At 49.2% G+C, this 11676-nt stretch overlaps 1 protein-coding gene across 6 annotated transcripts in view; it reads right to left on the reverse strand.

Moving 5' to 3' along the window:
- LOC104937731 (RNA binding protein fox-1 homolog 2) overlaps positions 1 to 11576 on the reverse strand; it is a 42670-nt gene extending 31094 nt beyond the window's left edge. The window contains exons 1-3 of one of the 6 annotated variants that reach the window (XM_027284736.1): positions 10679 to 11572; positions 10467 to 10639; positions 1859 to 1909 (exon numbers count right to left, since the gene is read on the reverse strand). In XM_027284736.1, coding sequence (XP_027140537.1) covers positions 1859 to 1909; positions 10467 to 10639; positions 10679 to 10760 — 306 coding nt within the window. In that variant the 5' untranslated portion in view covers positions 10761 to 11572. Of the gene's footprint in view, positions 1 to 1858; positions 1910 to 10466 lie in introns of all 6 variants that reach the window. The other 5 variants (XM_027284735.1, XR_003463275.1, XM_019265941.2 and 2 more) reach the window with 5 other exon arrangements.
- Positions 11577 to 11676: the final 100 nt, after the last annotated feature.

Raw genomic sequence — 11676 nt, forward strand, 5'->3', positions numbered from 1 at the left:
CTACAGATAATCAATAACTCGGGGCTTAACGTTCCCGTAAGAATAATACACAACATTTTCAGGATGACTCATTGGAAGGTTACGATCTGCGATGCAGATACAGTGCCGGGGTGTGTAGCCCCTATGACTTGTGTGTGTGTTGTTAACCCGGATCATTTCTGTGACCTAAACAGCAGAAGACTGACATGTATAGCCCCAAGGGTCGCACACACACACACACGCTTACTTGTCACAGTGTGCAGCAGGGACCCACAGGAGCCTGTCACTGTTTAACACACTCATATTGACACAAGCAAGGGGCCTACAGGCCAGCTCCTGCACGCATACATGACATCAGACGGGGAGCATTACCAAGACAAATGTACTGCAGCGATGAACAAGCCAATCCGGCTAGCTCCATTTGCATGATAACCAGCGGCTAGAGTGACTGGGAGACTCCTAATATGTGCGCTCAGAGGAGGAGGGGGGGGATACATTAGCAGAGGCCGAGTTTTAAATCATTTATAAAACAAGCGCGGCGGGCGGTGTGCGCTCGGCTCGGGAGTTTAACGGATGATGAGGAGAGTACGGCGGATCACGAGCGTTCTCTGCCCAGGTGTTTGTCTTACGAGGAGATCGACCCAGGCGGCTCTGGTCTGCTCTGACTGCGCAGCTGCCTGCTGTATGAATCTGTGCCCCGCAGGCAAGCCATCTTAAATAACTCCCGTTTCACCTCTGCTCCACTTCTCTGTTGGCAAAGACATAACTCAACGCTGGACAGGCAAGGATTGAAATCTATATGAAATTGACTTTAAATTCCTACAGCGTCGACTCTCTCACACACACACACACACTCTCTCTCAGAGAGCTGTGCGACCAAGAAAGGAGATACCGACGGTGGTGGAGCGGGATGGAGAGTGCAGCAGAGAGAAGAGGAGGAATACATAAGTGGGGATGGAGGCCTGTGAGATTCTCCCGTGTTGTGATGTGAGGAGGGAGGCTGGGGTCCAACGGGCTTGCAGACCAACACTCCCCTCCTGTGGCACTGCCAGAGAGCTGCACATCCCACACACACAAGCTAAAGAGATGCACACACGCACACACACACGCTGAGGTAAAAGGTGCACACACACACACATATAAGCCTCTCAAATGGGGTTTACATCTGCACACTCACACGCGAGTACCAAGCTGCTTTTTCAGCCGCTCAATGTGCTCTGCTGCTCGGAGGTAGATAAGAAATAGAGTCAGCTCCCCTGCCTGCTACGCTGCACACATAAGGCACTCATTACCGAGAGCAGTATGCATGGAGAGACACTTAGAATGAGAAAGAGACAGAGAGAGGCGCTAAAAGAGAGAAAGTGTGAGAGGATAGGAGCTGCTGTATTGTGAGAAAAAAAAAAAACGCTGAGCGTTGAGCATAAAGAGAAGGTGGATTTCTCTCCAACGCTGCGAGGGTCAAGCGTTTCGAAAGAGAAGCTCGATCAGTACCTGCTCCACTTTTCATCAATTCTTCTAAACAGCCGTCGTTTGTTCGCCGACCGTCGGCTGTGGCGGGAGATAAAACGAAAGAGCCCGTGCAGAACTTCACAAATTGTCTCGATAATGAGGTTTTAGTGCAGCGGAGGCTGCTGCTGCTGCTATAGGAGTGGATGGATGACAACGCAGGGTTCCCTATAGGTGGCAGGAATTAAGAGTTTCTACTGTCTGCAAAAAAAAAAAAAGATACTGTTTCTGTTCTCCTCGCACGGCACAAAGAAAGCGAACGAGCCGTTTGATTTGTGGCACATCTCAAGCGAGTCAAGGATTCTGTGCTAACATTGTTATTATTTTCATTTATTGTTCCAGAGGTTTGCAAAGCAAGTCACCAATCTCTTACCTGACTGTGAGGTGGGTATCCATGGAAACCAGGGTTTAAAGGCTCATTGTTCTGCAAGAGACAACAGGAGGGGAGAGAGCGGGCGTAAGTGGCTGAGGCTTTTTTTTTTTTTTTTTAAAAAAAACACTGAGTGGATACAGCATGACGCTCGGAAAACTTTTTGCAACGGCGGCTGAAATGCACTCTCTAGACTAAACAGGGCAAACCTGGCGTGTATTTATATTTTTTAAAAAAACATAAACAATATCCAAACATTAACATTGTGCTTTTATTTTGAAAAGTTCAAACAAGGTCAGAAGACACACTTCCCTGAGGGGGGGTGGCGGGGGGGACTGACGAGTCAGTTAACCAAACATGTGTGGATGCCGTGACTCCACCCCTCCCTCATCGACCCCTGCCCCAGAAACCAGTGTTGTGGTTAATCGCTCTGTAATTACTTTTAATTAGATTATTTCTGTCTCTTTTCTCTCTGACTATTATTTTCTCTTCTGGTGTCCCGGCAAGAGCAGCCATTGTTTGCTGCAGAGTTAGGTGAGGAGGAGGAGGAGGAGAGGAGAGAAAGAGAGAGAAAGAAGAGGAGGAGGAGGAGGAGGAGGAGTGGAACAAAGGAGAAAGTTAACCAAACGATGATATTTTGACAGCAGTGAGAGAGATGACACCGGCGCAGTCTAGCCTGCTGGCATGCCGCGCAGAGAAAACATGACCGCCTAGTGAGACTCATGCCGAGGCACGAGGAGGGAGAGGGGGGGAGGAGGAGGAGAGGACGGGAGAAGGTCTGAGGGGGTAAACGAAAGAAAGATGTGTATGTTGGGGGGATGGTGTGGTAGTCCTCAGGAGTTGCTCATGTTTTCATTACATTTAATCTGCGGGGGCAAAAAAATGTTTCTAATCCGTGTGCCGCCCCTCGGCCTGGGTGCACTCGCCCCCCCTGTTCAGCAAACAGCTTGAGTGTGGGCCGTGTGACACCGCGAGCGCTGAGATGACTTCTGAAGAAGTGTCGACAGGGAGTTAACCCCGCCGGGCCGTGACCTCGCACCGTCTCAGCCAATCAAAAGGGGGTGGCAAAGTGTCTGAGGACGATGACGTTCATGCAGCGACGCTCGACTCGGAGATGTGTCGGCTGAGACCAAAAACAGATGTGGTGATGTTGTATGGGTGAATGGAGAAGGGGAAGAAGTGTCTAGACGGGCTGGGAGAAAAAAAAAAGGGCCCACATGTAAAGAATAGGTAAGAATGAGAAAGAAACTGTTTTCTTCTGATGCCACGGGCAGTAAACTCTGACTCTGTGTGTGTGTGTGTGTGTTCCAGACTCGGGGCCCGTCCCCCTCCCCGTCTCAAACAGCCCTTTCTTTGTCTCCACTCTCCACTTCCTGTTTCATCTGGAACCAATTTCCCCCTCGTGCCTCGTCCCAAGGGGGAACGCTCTCCTTGGTGCGCTGCGTTTACAGAGGGGGGGGACTGGCTAAAAGACTGACTGCTGCCGGTGCCGGTGCACGTATAGAAACGCTGTATGAAGAGGGTGGATGTTTCGGAGCAGAAAGCTTTGGGCGATGTCAGCGAGAATGAGAAAGGTCTTCCAATTTTAAATAAAAAAAAAGAGATGCATGCTGGGAGTTTCTGCCGACGTTCTAGTTTCAGTGCGTCGTGTTTGTTCAGTGTTTGTGCTATATTTACCGCCGGGCCACAAAGGCAGCTGAGGAAATGTGATAATTTAGCCGCATTACTAGAAAACACACACACAATTACAGGCGATTAAACGAGGGGAATTAGTGTTTTTAACGCATTTGCAGTCAAGTAAGGATGAAGGCGCCGCGTTGGGCTACAATATAAAAAAAAAAAAAAACTGGAACGCGGGTGAAAAAAAAATCTAAACCAAAATTATACCCGAGCATCAAATTATAGAGTCGCTGAAGAGTTGCAGTGGACGGAGTGGAAAAGAAGAAAGAGGAGGAGGAGGAGGAGTTTACGCAGAAGAAAAACAGGAGGAGGGAGCGAGGGGGGGAGAGTTTAGCAACATCTGGAATCAATCTGTCTGCGAGAGGAGGAGGAGGGAGGGAGGGAGGATGGAAAAGAAAGAGAGGAAAAGAAAGGAAAGGAGAGAATGAGAGAGAGAGAAAAAATAAGGGCAGAGACAGACGCACACAGGAGGAAGAGGAATGTGGAGAAGAAGAAGACGGCCAAAGCCAAAGAATGAGGAGAGAAATATAAAAGCAGTTTGGAAAACGGAGACAATGAGTCAGAAGCGAAGAATGCCATGTGATTTATATTTTCTTAAAGGGTGGGGGAAGGGATCGGGGGGTCTGAACTTGATACCTAGTTTTCAGAGACTCTTGTTTGCCCACACTCACTCTGAAGCACGCAACGTTACACACACTCTCCCTCTGCCATATGGCATTGCTTTTAAGTATCCTGTGAGGTATGCGCTCATATTTATGTCTTATATATATATAAAGACAGAAATGTGCCGCGCCGAGCCCCGTCCAGTTCGAGAGCTTTCGGCTTTCCTGCTCGCACGTCTGCAAGTTTCCATTAAGTTAATTCCATGTAGTTTGAAGGCGAGGTGGAGCCTTTGAAGGCGCCGGCCGGCTGGCTGACTGTGAGGGCTTCAGACTGCGCTGGCAGGGAGCAGCAAAGGCACAAAAAACACAGTCACACACACATAAACACACTCCCTCTCTCTCTCTCTCTCTCTCTCTGTCCCCCCTCTCTGACTCTCGGCGGAGGGCAAAAACTAAAGGGCGTCTCTCTTGTTTATTTTCTCTTCTCTCAAGACTTGCTATTTTAGGAGGAGGAGGAAAGAAGTTGGTGGAGCAAACTGGTAGGAGCAAGAGGGGAGAAGAAGGAGAAGAAGAAGGAAGGGGGGGGGAGCAGCAGTGGTGAAGGAAGGCAAAATGACATGAGGTCAACAGATGGTGAGAGGGGAGGAGGAGCGATGGAGGAGGGGAAGCGGGGTAATTAAGGGGGCTGCTGCAGGCATGCGGTGATCCCGAACAGAACAGCCCGAGGAGGTGGACTGCTCCAATGTTTGGCTTTATCACGATCACTAAATGTAAGAAAGATCCCACCTGCTACCACCAGAACATCACAGAGACTCAAAATCACGCTGCCTCTGCGCCGAAATGAAAGGTGTGAACACACAAATCACTTTGAAGCACCGCAGGAGACGAGACACCGCGAACCAATCGCTCATCGAGCGCCGGGTGTCGTCCTGGAACAATACAGTCAGCAACCAGAGTCCACAAATCATAACTGGAGATGAAGGGAGGAACATAAAATACACAGAAACCGAGGGAGGAGGAATTAGGAGAACAGGCCGAAGGGCACGGGAAGGGGGAGTGATGGATGCGATTTGTCAATGCGCTCCGAAAGGCATATCAAAGCCGATGATAAGGGGGACGTGAAGACAACCAAAGAGGAAGGGTGGGAAGAAGAAACAGCGTTTCCACAAAGACTGGAGGCGTGTTTCTTCTGACGAGGCACGTTTTCAAACCAACATGAGGCCGCAGAACGGGACAGCCACAGCTAACCCCGTGTTCGGTTCTTATTTCAGTCGTAGTTCGTGCGCTCACTAAAAGAGTCTCCAATATGAGCTGGATGCGAGTTCTGTTTTTCTGAGTCAGCCGGAATAAAACATGTGGCTCTGGGGCATTTTGCTGGATGGATTTATTGATGACTCTCCTCTGTGCGACTGTGTGCGGCTGCTAATAACAACAAGATGAGCGGGGAGCTCAGACACACGCACGCAGGTGCCGATGTGCCGGACCCCCTACATGGTTACAAATTTTTTTAGGGGTAATAAATCGGAAGCGTTTATCACGCAGCCTGTCATGCCGTGGCAGCGTTACAAGCGTCAAAAAGGTCAAACTCAAAGCTGAATGCAGGTGTATGTTCCATGTATCTACACCGTAACTGCTGCACGTCGGGATGGAAAAGTACATTTCCGCCCTAAGGTGCATTCATTTATTTTCTGTCGCAATTCTCATTTTTCTGCTGTTCTCGTTAAAAAATTCCAGCTCGCAGGAGACACGTTACTTCAAGGTAAACGGGCACATCTACAGGTCGATCTAAGCAAGAATTAAATATAAGCAATAAGAAAAACATTACTCAGCGTCACGCTAATTAATTCTCCCTGTTTGAGATACGACAGCAGATACTTTTTTAATCACCCTTTGTGGAGTGAAAATATCTGTGATATTAAACCTTGGTGCCAGCAATTAACAATGAGCTAAACTCCAAAGTTGTTTTATGTGTTTTTATTTTTAATAAAGTGAGAAGCTGTCTCTGTCCTTTCATGCACCGATACGCTGCAGGGGGGGGGAAGGGGAGGGGTGCTTCATTGTTTTCTGTCACATCCAATTATTTCAGTTTGTCCTGGCAGCGCCTGAAGTGCACCGTGGGCCTGATAGATGAAACTAGAACGCACGCCCGTGTGAACTTTTCTTTGACGGTGCATCACGTCGGTACTCGGCATGAGCTGGCGTGTGAAACAGGACAACGCGTCCCACGCTGATTAATGGATCCAGGTATATTATCGGTGACTCCGTGGCGGGGGTGGGGGGCATCGCGGATGACTGCCGTGTAAGGGGAATCACTGAATTGACATTTGGCTCCGTGCGAGGCAGGAGACGGGAGCACATGTGACAGTTTGGGGGCAGCCTTGGGGAGGAGGCATGTCGGGTGGGTCGATGACCATAAAGGGAGAGTTAACATGCGAGTGTCATGTTAAGGAGGTTGAACCCGGTGTGCCTTACAAGAGTCAAGAAGAAGAGAGGGCTTTTTGTGAATGGCACCTTTCCCCTCCTTCCTTCAATCTGATTTTTCCTTTGTGCTTTGGCAACACGGCGGCTGCGCTCGTGCCGATAATAAAACTCTTAGATTGAACACATGCACGGACAGACTTACAGAGGCAGAGAGAGAGAGAGAGAGAGAGAGAGAGGAAAATGCGAGTTGAGCAACTTTGTCTGGAGAATTTTTAGCTTATCGTCGCCGGTTCAAAAGTCAAGGGTGACTCGGCTGCAGCGCCGCGGCTCAAAGTTCCACAGCAATCATTAAACAGCAGCAACAGAGAGCACGACGGGAGACTTGTGCACGACCCTCCCTGTGACACAAACGTACAAACATCTGGAGCCACGCTCTCTCTTTATCCGTCAATAACTCAGGCTGCTGACTTCTGAAGGACGCTTCAGTCTTTTAAGCTACAGTTACACAAAAGCTCTCCGAAGGCACATGCAGGTTACTATAGCAGCAGGCCTGTCTGCCTATATGAGCGAAGGCAGCAGCTGCATTTTATCTCACTGTCAGTCACAAATGAACTTATTAGTTACTTTGTAAATTATTAATGTTTAAAGGTACAGGATGAGACTTAGAGCTACAGAGGGAACGGGTTCTCTTGCACGGAGTCATGCCATGTTTCTACAGCAGCCCAGAAGGGACAAACCTGCTTTACATGCTGTGACAAGAAGAAGTTTCACGACCACTGTAGTTTCTTAAACCAAGGGGGAGGGAGGTGAGGGATATTCAGTCGGTTGCAGACTCAAAACTTTACCACTAGATGCCTGCCACTTAATTCTACACACTGGTAGAGCTGGCGGGTTCGGGCATATTTTTTTAATCGGGCTCGTGTTATAATTTGCACGGTAAATGAGCGATCATGCCACATGCGCACATTTAAATAACGTCGGGCTGCAAACGGGTTCGGGCTCTACAAAGCTGTCAATCAAAACGGGCCCGGGCCGGGTCGGGCCTGACTTCTAAGGCCCTGTTTCACGCTCTACACACTGGACCTTTAAGTTGATTTTAAAAAAAGACGGAGGCGGATGTCTTGTGTTGTTGCTGTATCCAGCTAATGTTTGCAATCAATTATAACTGATTTATTAACTTTATTATGAGGCTTAAAATTTAAAAAGGCACTGAAAACAAAACATGCCAGAGAATGAGATTTTTTTTTATACACGCAGGAGCAAAAAACGATCTGAATTTTTTTTGCTGCAATTTACTTCCAGCAACAACAACAAAGAAAAATCCAAAGAGAGCTCCGGAGAATCCGTTAACGCCTGTTAGAGAGCTCTTGGCAGCAATATGTTCTCATTAGCAGCCGATATGACAGACTAAATTTCACACTGGGCTGCTGGGCGCGCTAAAAAAAACTTATTCTACAGAAACAAGAATTCAGTGGTGAACATGTAACGACCTATCTCACTGATCTGTCCATTCATAATCAACCCACTCTCCCCTCCCTTTGCTCTGGCCCGTTAAAGCGATCAGTCTGGTTAATGCCCTCTCCTAAATGAGCTTTGATCTCGTTAGCGCGACACAAAGCCTCTTTACTGCCAACGATAGGACAAATCGGCTCGACCGAAACAGAGCGAGAGAGAGAGAGACGGACAGAGGGAGAGTTGGAAACTGTACTCCCACCACTGCATCCGAGTGGACCACAGCACGGCCTCGAGGGAGAGCATCAATACTATCAACAAAGAGAGAGGGAGGGAGATAAAAAGAGATGGAGGAGTGACGTGAAAAACAAACAAGAGATGGATGTTGCGTAGATTTGAGTGATGGGCCGAGAGAGAGATAGAGAGAGAAAGAGAGAGGGTGGAGGGGGGTAGAGTTAATCAAAGATGGCATGGAGGTGCAGCAGAGAGATTGAGGTGGTGGTGGTGGTGGTGGTGGTGGTGGGGGGAGGAGCTGAAAGCCTGTGAACCAGGAGTCAATTAGCAATCTGGAAATATGCTTGGGGGAGCCAGGAGAGAGGGGGAGAGAGAGGGGGGGGGGAAATCAGAGGACAGCTAGAGGGGAGCACAAAAAAAAAAGAGGGGGAAGGGGTCTGGAGCAACAAAAGAGAGGAGCAGAAGGAGGAGGAGGAGGCTGCACTCTCGTTTATTATTACAGTCCTGATTTACAGTCGGCCTGGAAGGTCAGCGCTCCACTACCTCCAGCTCTCGATGGGAATACTATGCTAATTACTGGGAGCTACAGCTCATCGTCCCCGTCCTGAGCGAGCAGAGGACCGCCCGTCACGAAGTGTCATTTTCTTGATATTCATCCTCGGTCAGAGCTCCCTGCTTTTCTCCCCCAACCGATGATGTCATGCCTGCCATCCGTCACTTTCCTCACATCCTTTATCGTGATCCCCAGTGGATGCAAACTAATGGTTCTGATTTCATCTCTCTCTCTCCTTGCCTCCATCCTTTATGTGCCCTCACATTAGGCCTCTACGTTCAAACCCTCCACTCACTTTCTACCTCGCCATCCATCAGCTCACCCCTCTCTCTCTCCCAGCGATCGATGCGACCGACGGGCAGCGAGAGTCCTCCCCGTGCCACGCTTGCTCATTGTCACATCATCTTTGCCGGCGGGCTATAACCTTTCCCCTTCCTCCTCCTCCTCCTCCTCCTCATCATCAGCATCCATCCTCTGCGAGGCTCGCACAGCATCGCGGGCATTTACGCGGGGACCTATTTGTCATTGCAGCAGGTCTCAGCCCCGCAGCCAATTAAAGTATTTCACCAGCTCCCCGGGATTCAATTACCTGCAGATGACCTCAGAGCACGTCCGCCTGCCCTTCGGCTGCCCGTTAGTGCTGTTTCCCCCGGACTTAAAATAAAAAACACCAGACGTCAGCTAAAAAAAAAAAATTCTCTCCCTTGTGCTGCTACATTATGGGCACTTCAGAGCATACGTGTGTAGGTGTAGGAATGATGTGTAATGCAAGAGGGGAGAGTAATAAATAGTAATAGATCCCATGCGAGGGAGTGAGAGCGGTGCACCCCGTGCCTCGGCGGTCCCCCCCTGCTTTACTGTAACACACACACACAGATTAGTCCGTCGGAAGCGGGAACGGCCCGCTGATGCTTTGCTGCCTCAGCAGTCGAGTCATGAAAGCAGAGAGGGGGAAGACCCGTGTGGTAGTCGAGGAGGGCCTCCTTGAGCCGACACCAAAAAGACTCTGTTCTTTGTCTTTCGCTTTGGGTGACCCCTCCCCCAACTCCCCCCCTGTCTGCCTCTCTCTTTTAACACCTAGCGACAACTGAGGAGGAAGGAGGGAGGGAAGGAGGGGAGGGCGATTAATGGCACATGTATCAGGATTTGATGTGATGACTCACTGGAGAGATTATCATCGCAGGTGATTGATTTGAATTCATAGAAATATATATACACACACATGTGTGACTGGTTTACTCTGCACGAGACAGGCGTGATGAATGGGTCTGATCTGTTGCCGTGCTGCTTTGCTGTCTGTCTGTCATAGCAATGGAGCCTGTATCATATTACCTTTGTCTGGCTTGGTCATGCTCCCCAAGCTCCAAAAGGAGAAAGAGAGCACACACATACACGGCCACGTTTTCTGATCATCACTGTGATTGTGTAATTCATCTTTTTTTCACTTGCTGCAATGATGCATGATCATGTTTGTTGATGAGAGAGAGAAAGGAAGAAAGAAAGAAAGAAAGGAAGGAGGCCTATGAAAACATCATTCCCTGCTGATGCTTTCAGAGAGAGAGAGAGAGACAAAAGGAGGAGAAGAAAGGAAAAGAAAAGAGGAGGAGGAGGAGGGTGGATGATAGTTTAAAAACAAACATGTGAGGAATGCTGCGTTTTAAAATCTCACCTGTCCGATGTCACCGACGACAACAACACTCCCGGTTCCGTCTATCCTCGGTCTTTTGCACTCCGCCCCGGCTAAGTCAGTGAGTGCAGCCGCTGTCTGAGCGTCGGGCTCCGGGTCTCCTCGCTTCATCCCGCGGGCAGCTGCTGCTGCTGCTGCCGCCGCCGCCGCTGCTGCTGTTGAACCCCCCGGTCCGGCTGCCGCCGCCGCTGCTGCTGTATCAATGTCTCTCTCCCGGTCCATTATTCCCCGAGTAACGGGCAGCATTATAGATGCAACGTCGGTCGACATTAACATCGGACGGCAGACAGTCTCCAGTGAGAAATAATAAAAAAAGTCTCGGTGTTGACACAAAGCGGATGATTAAACTCAGATTTCCTCCGAGCTGTTTATTGTCTAACTTGTCTGTTAGCTATTCGAACATTATGACCAGCAGCGACGAATTATTATTATTAATATTATTATTATAAACCGCTGATATAAAGTCAAAATCTACTGTGACCTATTTTCCATTTATATATATAAAAAAATAAAAATAAAAAAAAAGCTCACACGTCCGATTCCCTGAAACGAGCTAATTAGCGAGCTAACAGCAGCTAGCTCGCTAGCATTACATTCCGCTAGCTCGCGCACGAACTCACCAACCGCCAAATAACCGAAAACGTTCAAATTAAAACTGCGCGTGCTACTTCAGCTGCCGGTCCCCGCTGTCTCTGTCTCTGTCTCTGTCTGTCTCCGTGTGTCTGCTCCTCAAAGACTTCTCCTTCTCAGCTCCGTCTTATCGCAGCCGTCCGTCCGCTCCCCTCGCCGTTGGTCGTCTGCTGCCGCCGCTCCGCTCTGGATGTGTCTCCTTGGCTCGGCTCGGCTCGGCTCGGCTTGGCGTGCGTACTTGGCTGCAGACGAACACGGTTTCCTCTGGTCTGAGTCCCAGTTTGCTGTGTGTGTGTGTGTGTGTGTGTGTAACGGCTCCGTAAGTGAGCTGATCCGCGGTCAGATTTGACTACGGGCACAGGAGACGGAGAGAAAGGACGCAGAGGTGAGGTGGGCTGGTCTGAGGTCTGCAGTTTCTCCTCCTCTGTCTCCTTCTCCTGCTTTTCCAGAGCTCCCCCTCCCTCCTCCTCCTCCTCCTCTGTCCTCACTTATTGCACTGTTTAGATGAATTCAAATGAAGATTCCTTACTGACTAAATATTAAGAACAATAAGAAAATATAT

Source organism: Larimichthys crocea, chromosome XII (assembly GCF_000972845.2).
Source record: "Larimichthys crocea isolate SSNF chromosome XII, L_crocea_2.0, whole genome shotgun sequence".
Taxonomy (NCBI): Eukaryota; Metazoa; Chordata; class Actinopteri; family Sciaenidae; genus Larimichthys; species Larimichthys crocea.